The following is an 11,050-nucleotide window of genomic DNA, read 5'->3' on the forward strand; positions in this document are numbered from 1 at the left end:
ATAAATGTTTATAGATTTGTTTTTTCTCAAATTCCTCACAAGGAGGTTTCTTAGGTGGATTATCTTGGATAACGAATATGGTTGATGTATATCCAATGCCAATAGCAGTTATAGATACCTCAATCTTAAAACCAAGAATTTGTCAATTGTGTTCCCATGATTTGTTAGACTAGTATACTTTAAGGGATTGATTGAGTCACAAATCGACATATGACATATATATCATGAAACTTCGTAGCACTAAGTTGTTCCAAGTTGACTACAAACGCATCCAATATATGTCACGGTAAAAAAAAAAATTTAATTTTGACCTCTTAACCATTTTAGTCCATGGGGTGTTCACCTGTCACATATTTTACCTCAAGAGTGAGGATATTCGTTAACCTCTTAAATCATTTTAACTTGTAACCGTGTCAGTCCTTATAGATGCAAGTGTTCCATGTTTTAAACCAAGAGTATGGATGTTCATTAGCAACCCTTAACTTATGGGATAAGACTTCTTAGTAAACATGCTCAACCAAAGTCATAGATTGAAGAATTATAAAATTTTAATAATTCATACTACAATACAAAGTCTTAAATCCTAAAAAAGGATGTTATCCTATATATTTTTCAATACTCTCTTTGTCGCTCTCTGTTTGAATTTTATAAATTGTTTGGAATTTTAATATATGACACTGAAATTTTTATTCTCCTTCATTTTTTTGCAAATTCTGACCTTTACCATCTCTCAGTACTCATCTTGCTGAATATTTGACTTTTTTGGTTTGGCCCATAATAGTCACTGCATTCACTCTAATCTCTGTGACTACCCCACTATCATTACAACATCTGTGATTTCATCATCCTCAGCTTTCTCTAAAAACTCTGACGTGTCCCCGACTAAACCGTATTTCACACTGAAATTTCGAAAAAAAAATTCTGTCACTATATTTTTCCTGGACGTTCGTCTCCGTCTCCTCAATACGATCACAAAAACATATTTTCTCAATTCCTTATTTCGGAATTTGCTATCACCATATTTTGTTTACTTTCATTATCTCTCAGTTCATGCGTGCGTACCACGTGGTGTTTCCAATTTTTCAATCCAAAGTCTTCATTTCTGCGAATTTGATGATGAAACCACCACAGACAGGTGCCGAAATCAATTATAAACACAGTTATATCTTCAATATGACATTATGACCATGGATTGATTTTTAATTTAGAGTTTAACGTGTCGGCGCCTGTGGTTTTACGTCTTATACACATACATCATGAGCGTAGATGATTCAATCAACGATTAGATCGACTGAATCGGTACCGTATCTCTAATACCACTGTAGATTCCCGGTGTAGGATTTTTAAACTTTACGCACGGTGTTTAGACGGAAGTTGTAACGCCCTAAAACGCTTTTAACCTAAGATTCGCAGCGGACACTACATAACTAGAAATTTCCTTCATGATATTCTTTCTTTCATTTAAATACATTAATCTCTTTTATAATTTAATGCAAAAACTAACATACTTGACTCAATTAAGTGACTACGTATACACCCACATACAATCCGTGTCTTGACTCGATCTTCAACCGCGTACGCTTCTAGATGAAACATCCAAACATGTATAGCCTGCAGTCACCACATTCAAACACATTATTAGCAACCGGTGACATAATACAAAAATCTTAACACAAGCATAATAGCGTGTCAACATTTCATGCTTTTTCTTATACTAGCCCCTTCATCCATCCACTCGATTACTCGCATCAGATTGTGGAGTCAACCTTCACATCCTTTGTTACCCTGCCTATACTACACATTAATTCTCAAGAGAAAAGCGTTTAGTACATTAGCTTCCATTCACATGATCATGTCCTCAAATATACATAACTCATCTTATTCATTCAAGCATAATTTCATTATGTAAGTTCCCTTTCTTACCCAAACCAAATCGAATCTTTTTCTTAACCACTTCTAACCCATTCCATTAAAAACTTAACTTACTACTTGCATCAATCCATATCTTCTTACATTGCCTTCAACAATAATCACATATCATAAATACATTAACAACTAAAGAGTAAGTTCGGGGTGCACTTACCTTGCGCGTCCGTATTCTCGTTCGCTTACTTGATTGAGTCCTCTTAGCCCGTTAGCCTTCAAAGCTCCCATCCATCTTGACATGATTCCTATACACTCATGTCATTACATTCACATTCTTATTAGCATATATGCTCATACATATGAACAACCATATCAAATTCACATCTAACATACAACCCACTTGAAGCATACTCCTCATCATTAATTCATTTAAACAAGCATAAGGTATACTCGACATCATCCCTAGATAATCTTCACATGAATTATATCTATTTACCCATTACTTGCATACAATTTCACTTGTTATTGTCTTTTAGACATTTCATCAAACACTTGGTGTGCGTACTACCTCCTAAGCATAATGTACAAGTATTTCATGTTCTCCTTCCTAGTTATCACTTCCATTCATCAATACAAGTAAACATCATACAATTATATACCATACTCAATCTATATGCATGTACACATCACATACTACACATTTTCACAATCAATTTCATACCCTTTCATGAATTAGACATAAACCCACTTAGCTAGGTGTAGTAAATCATCAAAATACTCAATTTATAGCAATTTACTCAAAATCTTCACTTATGGTTCGTTCCTAAGCAAGCATACATTGTCAATTTGGCCATAACCTAAACAATTCATACATAAATCACTACTTGTGATGTTCATCAAGATTTCTCAACTTCATTAAACATCAAAATTCAACATACCTTATGATCCCCTAACTTGGGTGATCGTTAATTCATGTTCCTTCTTGAATTTGAGCCTCGATTCATGCTTCAATTGGTTGATATATGATGAACTAGGGTTTGGCTCTCTAGAGCCTTCCCTGATCACGTACAGAACACACGAAAATGTGTGTGTGTGTGTGTGTTATTTTCATTTAATATAACAACTTTCAAGTTAGCCCACTTTGGTCCCTCATGTTTCGTTTAAATCAAATAAGGCTACAACTCTCCGCTTACTACTAACGAGACCAATACTCAACTAGGTTAATTATTCCTAGCTAATCCTCATTTTTTTCAGGTTAACTTTTCTCATTAACGGTACGTTGCCCATTTCTTAATAGTAACCGGGTCTAAATTACCAAACCCGTTTTTGGGGTGTTACAGAAGTTTGGACATCTAATACAATTTCGGCAGCATAACGTTTAGTCAACACATATATTTCTTAGCTACCGAAAGAATATACATCGTTTAAGCTCCACGAGTAATCAAGTGATCCAACTCCACAAATGTCAAACTTATGACATCTAGCGCATGACTACCCTATTAATAGATACACCAACGCACCACTGCTGGCATGCCACTGATACGCAAGCACGACTCTGTGTTACGCAGGACTCATGTGTTGCGTATCAGTCTTCGGTCCTATTCACATTCTAAACTATACAATATTTAACACACACACACACTGCACTAACATATGCTAATATAAACCCTCTTGGTTGTTTTATCACAATAATCGGTGAATGTTCATACATGTGATAATTCAATTTTACTTCCGTTTGCTTGTTGTGAAAAAGTATCTGAGCCTACTTATACATATATGTCGGTATTGGTCATATACATTAAGATAATGGTCACGATGCAAAAGTATGTAGGCATACACAGTAATTTGTTGGTGATATGTATGATGGTATATCCAATATATCGTTGAATCCAAATGTACGAGCAGTAAAACTAACAAAATCAAGATAATGGTCTCATGAATAATTTAATTGTTTTATAAATTGTTTATGTTAACTGTATTTATCAACGAAAGCTGACGTATTTTAAAGAGTGATTCACAGTAGAAGATCCTCGTAAATGATTGGGTTGGTTCAGCTTGATGTCTTTGGAACTTGCAATTCCATGGACTTCCAATTCCTTCTACTTGTTAAAACACCATGTCTTGAATCATATACAATCCTTCCAATTGTTTAAACACCATGACTTGAATAGTAATTCATTCATTCCAGATTTTAAAACATTGTATCTTGAATCACAATATAGTGTTTCCAGGTTGTTTTAAACACCATGACTTAAAACCTTGCATTAACACATGGTGTTTTCCATCTGTATTATCATGGTAAGAAAGAAGTCGTCGATGTCGTTACAAGGAGGTTTACAGGTGTGTGTGTGTGTTTTTTTTTTTTTTTTTTTTTTTGCGATGGCTGGAGGTAGTGGTTAACGGCGGGGTAGGGTGGAGAAGAGAGAATCTCCTTGAATTTGTTCTTGATGATCGTGATTGTAGGGATGAAAGTTATACAGTTTCTTAATTTAAATAATGTTTATTGACACTTATACCCCTATCAAGTCAAAACAAATATAAAAATTACAAGACAAATTATATTTTTGCCATTGTTATCTCAACCAAAATCAGATCTAAGGGTGTAAAACACTTCGTAGATAAGAGGTCCTTTGTACATGCCTTAGCTATATAGATATATACATATATTTATGTGAGTGTGTGTATATATATAGGGGAAGGTTCTATGCAAAACACTAAATATTGCGAGAACATGTAGAACAAAATAAATCACTCATTTCTTTAATCCTAAAGCCTAAAAAGTAAATGAAAATGTTACAAATGTAAGATTTATTGTTTCTCACACTAGAATTCAAAATAAAATATGAAAAATTTTCTGTTTTTATATACATATGTAGGTTATGTGTAGGGTAAATTAGCTACATGTATGTAGGCTATGTATAGGTAAAATATATGGTTTTTATGTATATATCATACACATATGAAGGGGTTAGTTCCGGTATAAACCATATTTATCCTACAAACCGTGAGGACAATAACTAGCACTTAAAAAAGTTAAATTAGCAAATACTAAAACAATACATACATAAAAGTAACACTTTTGAATTATATTAGTACATGAAAATTAATCAAGATAATTGATTCTAGCACATATCTGAATGATATAGCACTTTTCTTTATAAAAAATTATATTAGCACATTGAAAACAAAAGAAATATCTAAATAAATAATTAATTGTTTGTTAGCATAATTATAGGGAATTCAATATAAGTGATATTATTTTACCATTTCTCTATAATTGTTTAAATGTCACATGACACTTTTTAAATGGTTCTTATAGTTTGTATGCGAAACGTGGTTTGTATTTGATCCTACTCCCACATATGAATGTAAAAAACATAAAATTTAAAAAATATATATAAACCTTAAATTCTAAAATTTAATGATTTAGAGTTGTTATTTTTGTTCTCACAATCATTAGTGTTTTATAATGATTCTTATCCTATATACATGTAAATATACACGTAAAGTTGTTTTTACTTTGAGAAGCATACAAACAAGTTCCCCACATAATTAATCACGTGTTTATGACTGTGGAACATATGCATTATTCAATGTCTTTAGAAAGCCATTTTAAATTAAAGTAACACTATACTTAAATTTAAAAGAATAAAATGCTTGATTTTATTATATAGTTTCTTTAAAAAACAATTAAGTATATAAAATATATTTATATAAAAAATAACTGCAAGTGTTATATAAAAACAAAGTTTTAAATTCACAATTATCACACAGCCATTTTAAATTTGAGGCATATAAAAACAAAGTTTTAAATTCACAATTATCATTCACAGCCATTTTAAATTTGAGGCTATTCCATGTCATCCACGAGAAAAACCACCTAGTCCACAGGCTAGCAATGGCGGGGCACAAATCTTTTCCGTGGTGTTATTCTTTTCGATACTCGCATTTATACTAACATGGAGTCAAAATGTTTTGGATCGGGTTGTGAGGTAGGGTCGAATCAAATCATATAATAAAAATACAATGTTATTGAAAAAAAAATACATAATAAAAATATAAAATCACTTGAATATACGAAAAAATAAACAATTAGACATGAGACTTTAATGGTTATTGGGTTAAAAATATAAATTTAAACATAAGCTTTTATTGATTTAAAGTTCACTATTTCTAGGGGTGCAAACGAGCCGAGCGGCTCGCGAGCTACTCGAGATAGGCTCGAGAAAAAGCTCGAAACGAGCCGAGCCTTATCGACCTCGAGCCGAGCTTGAGCCTAAAATAAAGCTCGTTTGTTTATCGAGCCCGAACTCGAGCCTCACATGTGAAGCTCGTTAGGCTCGTCGAGCCCTACTGTAAACGAGCCGAGTTGAGCCGAGCTTTAAACTTGTTTACAAGCCGACCTCGAACCTAAAAATAAGCTTATTTAGTAAACGAGCACGAGCTTCACTTATCGAGCTCGCGAGCATAAAAAGTATATTATTTTTATTTAATATATTAATTTATAGATAATAAACGAGTCGAGCCCGAGCCGAGCCGAGCTTGAGAAAATACCAACGTGCCGAGCTCGAGCTTTGAAAACAAAGCTCGAATTGAGTCGAGCTTGAGCCCGAGCTCTCATAAGTTAATCAAGCTCGCGCTCGGCTCGTTTGCACCCCAAACTATTACAAACTTAAGTAATCAAGCTTAATTTTTAAATAGTAATTTTTTTATTTTGTAATTAAGACGTTTAGATAACTTATTTCTTTTGTAAAAAATATATATACTTTTCTGATGTAAACCGGGTCAATATTATTTTTAAAAAATATAAGCTTAGAAAAAATGTGTAGATTACCAAAAACACAGGAAAAATGTATAATTTAAAAATGTTTTTCAAGTTTCTCGGACCATGCGTAGTGGTAAGGGTGAATAATGCCCCTATCATTGGGCGTTTTCCGCCATGTGGCAGTACAGTCAGCAAGGGACATTATTGGGCGTTTTTCTAAAATGGGTGTAGTGGGGATGTGAGCATTATGTTAAAAGAGTGTAGAGAATTAAATAAAAATTAAAAAACCAACAAAAAAAGCTATTGCCCAAGAAAAATGAAGATTAAATGTGATTGGTGGTTGAAATTTGGAGAAGGCGTTGTTTAAAAAACGCCTGGGGGGGGGGGGGGGGGGATTGCTCAATAATACCCAGAGTGTGAGGAGGGGGCTTGATTAGACGTCTTTAATTGCTCAATAATGCCCAATAATACCCACTACGCATGTTCTCAATTAGTCTTCCACGATCCAAAATGGGTAATACATTTCACCATGAAAGAGCGGCGTGTTGAGGTCACGAGAGTTAAACCGGCCCAAACGATTCTACTTTGACCACCATACCATGTGGGCCACTCTACCCGTGACATGTCATGTGACCACTTGTGGACCCCACATCCATCCTATGTAAATCCTTCTATGCCCCACCATCCATTCTATATAAACCCTCCCCCTCTCCATTTCTCACCACCTCAAAACATACAAACCTTTGTTAACAAAAACAAAATGGCGACTGATGCTCACAAGTGTTTGCCGGCGTTCGAGAATGATGCGGCGGTGATTCAGTTCATTGAGGATGTGACGGCCAACGCCGACGCGGTTCAGACGAACGTGTTGGCGGAGATACTTCGGCGGAACGCCGAAACGGAGTATCTCCAGCTGTACAATCTCGCCGGAGCTACGGATCGTGAAACTTTCAAATCCAAAATACCGGTTGTTACTTACGAAGATCTTGAGCCTTTTATTCAACGCATCGCTAATGGCGATCGTTCTCCAATTCTTTCAGCTCACCCCATTTCCGAATTCCTCACAAGGTATTTATTTTAATCGATAAACATGTATAGAGAAAACGTGACTAGAATTTTATTATAATGAAAAATATATAGAATAAAAACAAAACATTTATTATAATGAAAAATAAATAGAGCAAAAACAAACATTTATATAATGAAAAATAAATAGAGCAAAAACAAAACAAACAAAGATAGACAAGAATGTTAGCGGAAGCCATCATCGTAATCGACATCATATCCGAGTTCGTGTGTGTTTGATATGAATGTATACGTACAGAGAAAATATGAAAATGGATATTGTATGTTGAAAATATCTTGGTGATCTCCATTGTTACAGGAGGTCTCACTTATATACATGATGAACGGTTATAATTGGCGGGAATAACCGTCATTATGAAACGGTGTCTGCCAACCGACGTAACCCTTCCCTAATATTCTTACATACACGCATAATTATAAGTTTAATTTATCCTAAAGTACATAATAAACTAAGATAATTAAGTTTACTATCTAATAAAGAAACTATCAAGAGTTACTAGCTAAAATTTAAAAGAAGAACCCAATGAGAAAAAAAGTTCACTAACTTTAACACTTAAAACAAACAAACAATTTAATTTGATTGCTTAATTTGACGTTAGGTTGTGCTTTTTTGTACAGTTCTGGGACTTCTGCTGGTGAAAGAAAACTCATGCCGGCGATTAATGAAGATTTGGATCGACGTCAACTGCTTTACAGTCTTCTGATGCCGGTAATGAACATCTACATGCCGGGTCTGGATAAGGGAAAAGGCTTGTATTTTCTGTTCGTTAAATCCGAAACAAAAACTCCGGGTGGGCTGTTGGCCCGACCCGTTCTCACAAGCTACTACAAGAGTGACCGCTTCAAGGCCCGACCATACGACCCGTATAACGTCTACACAAGCCCGAATGAGGCCATTCTCTGTCCGGACTCATTCCAGAGCATGTACGCTCAGATGCTTTGTGGATTGTATGATCGGGAGCAAGTACTCCGTATCGGAGCCATCTTTGCTTCTGGTCTTCTTCGAGCCATTCGGTTCCTTCATCTTTATTGGAAGGAACTTTGTCAGGATATCCGCACAGGTACCCTTGATAAGAGGGTATCTGATCCGGATATCCAGCATTGCATGGTCCGGATACTGAGGCCGGACCACGCTCTTGCAAACGTAATAGAATCTGAATGCTCAAAGGAGAACTGGGAAGGGATCATCACCCGAATTTGGCCTAATGCCAAGTATCTTGAAGTAATCGTAACGGGTGCAATGGCCCAATATATTCCCACCCTTGATTATTATAGCGGTGGGTTACCGAAAGTGTGCACCATGTATGCGTCGTCCGAGTGTTATTTTGGTATCAACCTGAACCCGTTGTGCGAACCGTCTGAAGTTTCGTACACCATAATGCCAAATATGGCATACTTCGAGTTCCTTCCTTGTGATCCACATTCAGGGTCGACCAGTAATAATGTTTCTCTGGTCGACCTTGTGAATGTGGAAATAGGGAAGGAGTATGAGCTTGTGATCACCACCTACGCGTTATACAGATACCGCGTAGGTGACATTCTTCGTGTCACAGGGTTCCACAACTCCGCCCCAAAGTTTCACTTCGTGAGGCGGAAAGGCGTGTTGCTGAGCATCGATTCAGACAAAACAACTGAACCCGAACTCCAATCTGCCATCGACAATGCATCCAAACTGTTGAACCGGTTCGACACAAATGTGGTTGAGTACACAAGCTATGCGGATACCCGAAGCATACCCGGGCATTACGTTATATTCTGGGAATTGTTAGTGAAGGATCCAACAAACTATCCAACAGATGAGGTGCTTGAGCAGTGTTGTTTGGTGATGGAGGAATCTCTGAACTCAGTGTACCGACAGGGTCGGGTCGAGTGCAAATCGATCGGGCCATTGGAGCTCCGGGTGGTGAAAAATGGTACATTTGAATGTTTGATGGATCATGCATTGTCAAGAGGGGCATCAATTAACCAGTATAAAGTGCCAAGGTGCGTTAGCTATACTCCGATAATGGAGTTGCTGGACTCAAGGGTGGTGGCGTCGTATTTCAGCCGGAGTTTGCCGCAATGGGACCAGAAAGCCACCGGTGAAGTGGTGGTTTGACCATCAAAGTTAAACATAAATAAATAAGAAAAGATTATGTGTATGGCGTGTGTTTGACTTATAAGTGCCTAAACTACAACATGCATGTGTGTATGTATACATGCAAAAGTAAAATATGTTGAAAGGTTAACCATCAATAAAGTGTTTTATTAAAAAAATAATGGATTGAATAGCATTTATTCATTATTCTAGTATAGAGATTGTAGAGATTGTAGATGAGTAATCTGTTAACCATCAATGGCGTGTTCTATATAGATATACGGTGTTATAATATTATAATTTATTGGGTATATATTGTTATAAACTACACTTACAAAATAAAGATCAAATATGATCTCATATTAAAAAAATAGATATATAATTTTAACTAATATCATAAATTAGTTAATATATACACATGTGTTGTGTGTTTAAATAATAATCACTAAATGTTAATTAACAAATTATTTAATTCACATATAAATGTATGTATTTATTGGTGAGGTGAGTATATCAACTAGTGGGTTACACCCGTACTTTGCGACGGTATTACCCTATTTTTAACAAATTTTAAATTGAAACGTATCCACAATTGATGTTTTTGGTTGACATACCAATACCAATATCGATGTTTTCAGTCGTTAACATAAATTTGGCTCATCATGGTACCACTACGGGCACCGTATCAACACTGATTGTGGCTTACAATAAAAATATACTCTAACGTGAATAAAACTCCTTTATCAATGAAAATTATATATGCATAAAATTAAGCACGTCTCAACGGTTGACTCGGAACTTTATAAAATCTTGTATATTATTAGAATAACGAAGATAGTAAAACGATGCTAATATAATGCGAGGTCACTTAGATAATATTTACTTTTGCGCTTATCGAGACGTAGATAAAAATAGGCACGTTGCATCGACATACTCATAATTTTAAAATACATCATATATTATAAGTTATAAGAAAAAAAAAATACATACTCAAAATTAATTATAATAAAAAACTAAATCTTTAAAAAATCTGTAAATATGCGTGACACGAATTCGGTCATAAATTATAAAAACAAAAATCAATACCATTTCTAATATTGTTCGGTTGGTATCAAGCCGGTTTGTTTTGTTACTTGTACAATACCGAATGCGGTTAAAAATTAAAAAGAAAAAAAAAGCAAAAACCAAAAAAAAAAGGAAAATTGGTTTTTAATAAACCAACCTTTGTCCCGTTGGTAAATAATAATCTTACCTAC

The 11,050-nt window shown here is 35.1% G+C and overlaps 1 protein-coding gene and 1 long non-coding RNA gene across 2 annotated transcripts; one reads left to right on the forward strand and one right to left on the reverse strand.

Annotated features, from left to right (window-relative positions):
• Positions 1 to 1,417: 1,417 nt before the first annotated feature.
• On the reverse strand, positions 1,418 to 2,944 carry LOC110935371. The gene is made up of 3 exons (XR_002589084.2): positions 2,805 to 2,944; positions 2,084 to 2,171; positions 1,418 to 1,611 (listed from the first exon to the last, which is right to left on the reverse strand). It is a non-coding gene; the product is annotated as an uncharacterized LOC110935371 (long non-coding RNA).
• A 4,423-nt stretch (positions 2,945 to 7,367) lies between these two features.
• Positions 7,368 to 9,940, forward strand: LOC110935372 (probable indole-3-acetic acid-amido synthetase GH3.1). Its single transcript, XM_022177766.2, has 2 exons — positions 7,368 to 7,699; positions 8,336 to 9,940. Exons 1-2 carry the CDS (start codon positions 7,392 to 7,394, stop codon positions 9,813 to 9,815), a joined length of 1,788 nt encoding a protein of 595 aa, XP_022033458.1. The 5' UTR covers positions 7,368 to 7,391; the 3' UTR covers positions 9,816 to 9,940.
• The last annotated feature ends 1,110 nt before the right edge of the window (positions 9,941 to 11,050 follow it).

This window comes from Helianthus annuus, chromosome 4 (genome assembly GCF_002127325.2).
Source record: "Helianthus annuus cultivar XRQ/B chromosome 4, HanXRQr2.0-SUNRISE, whole genome shotgun sequence".
Classification (NCBI taxonomy): domain Eukaryota; kingdom Viridiplantae; phylum Streptophyta; class Magnoliopsida; order Asterales; family Asteraceae; genus Helianthus; species Helianthus annuus.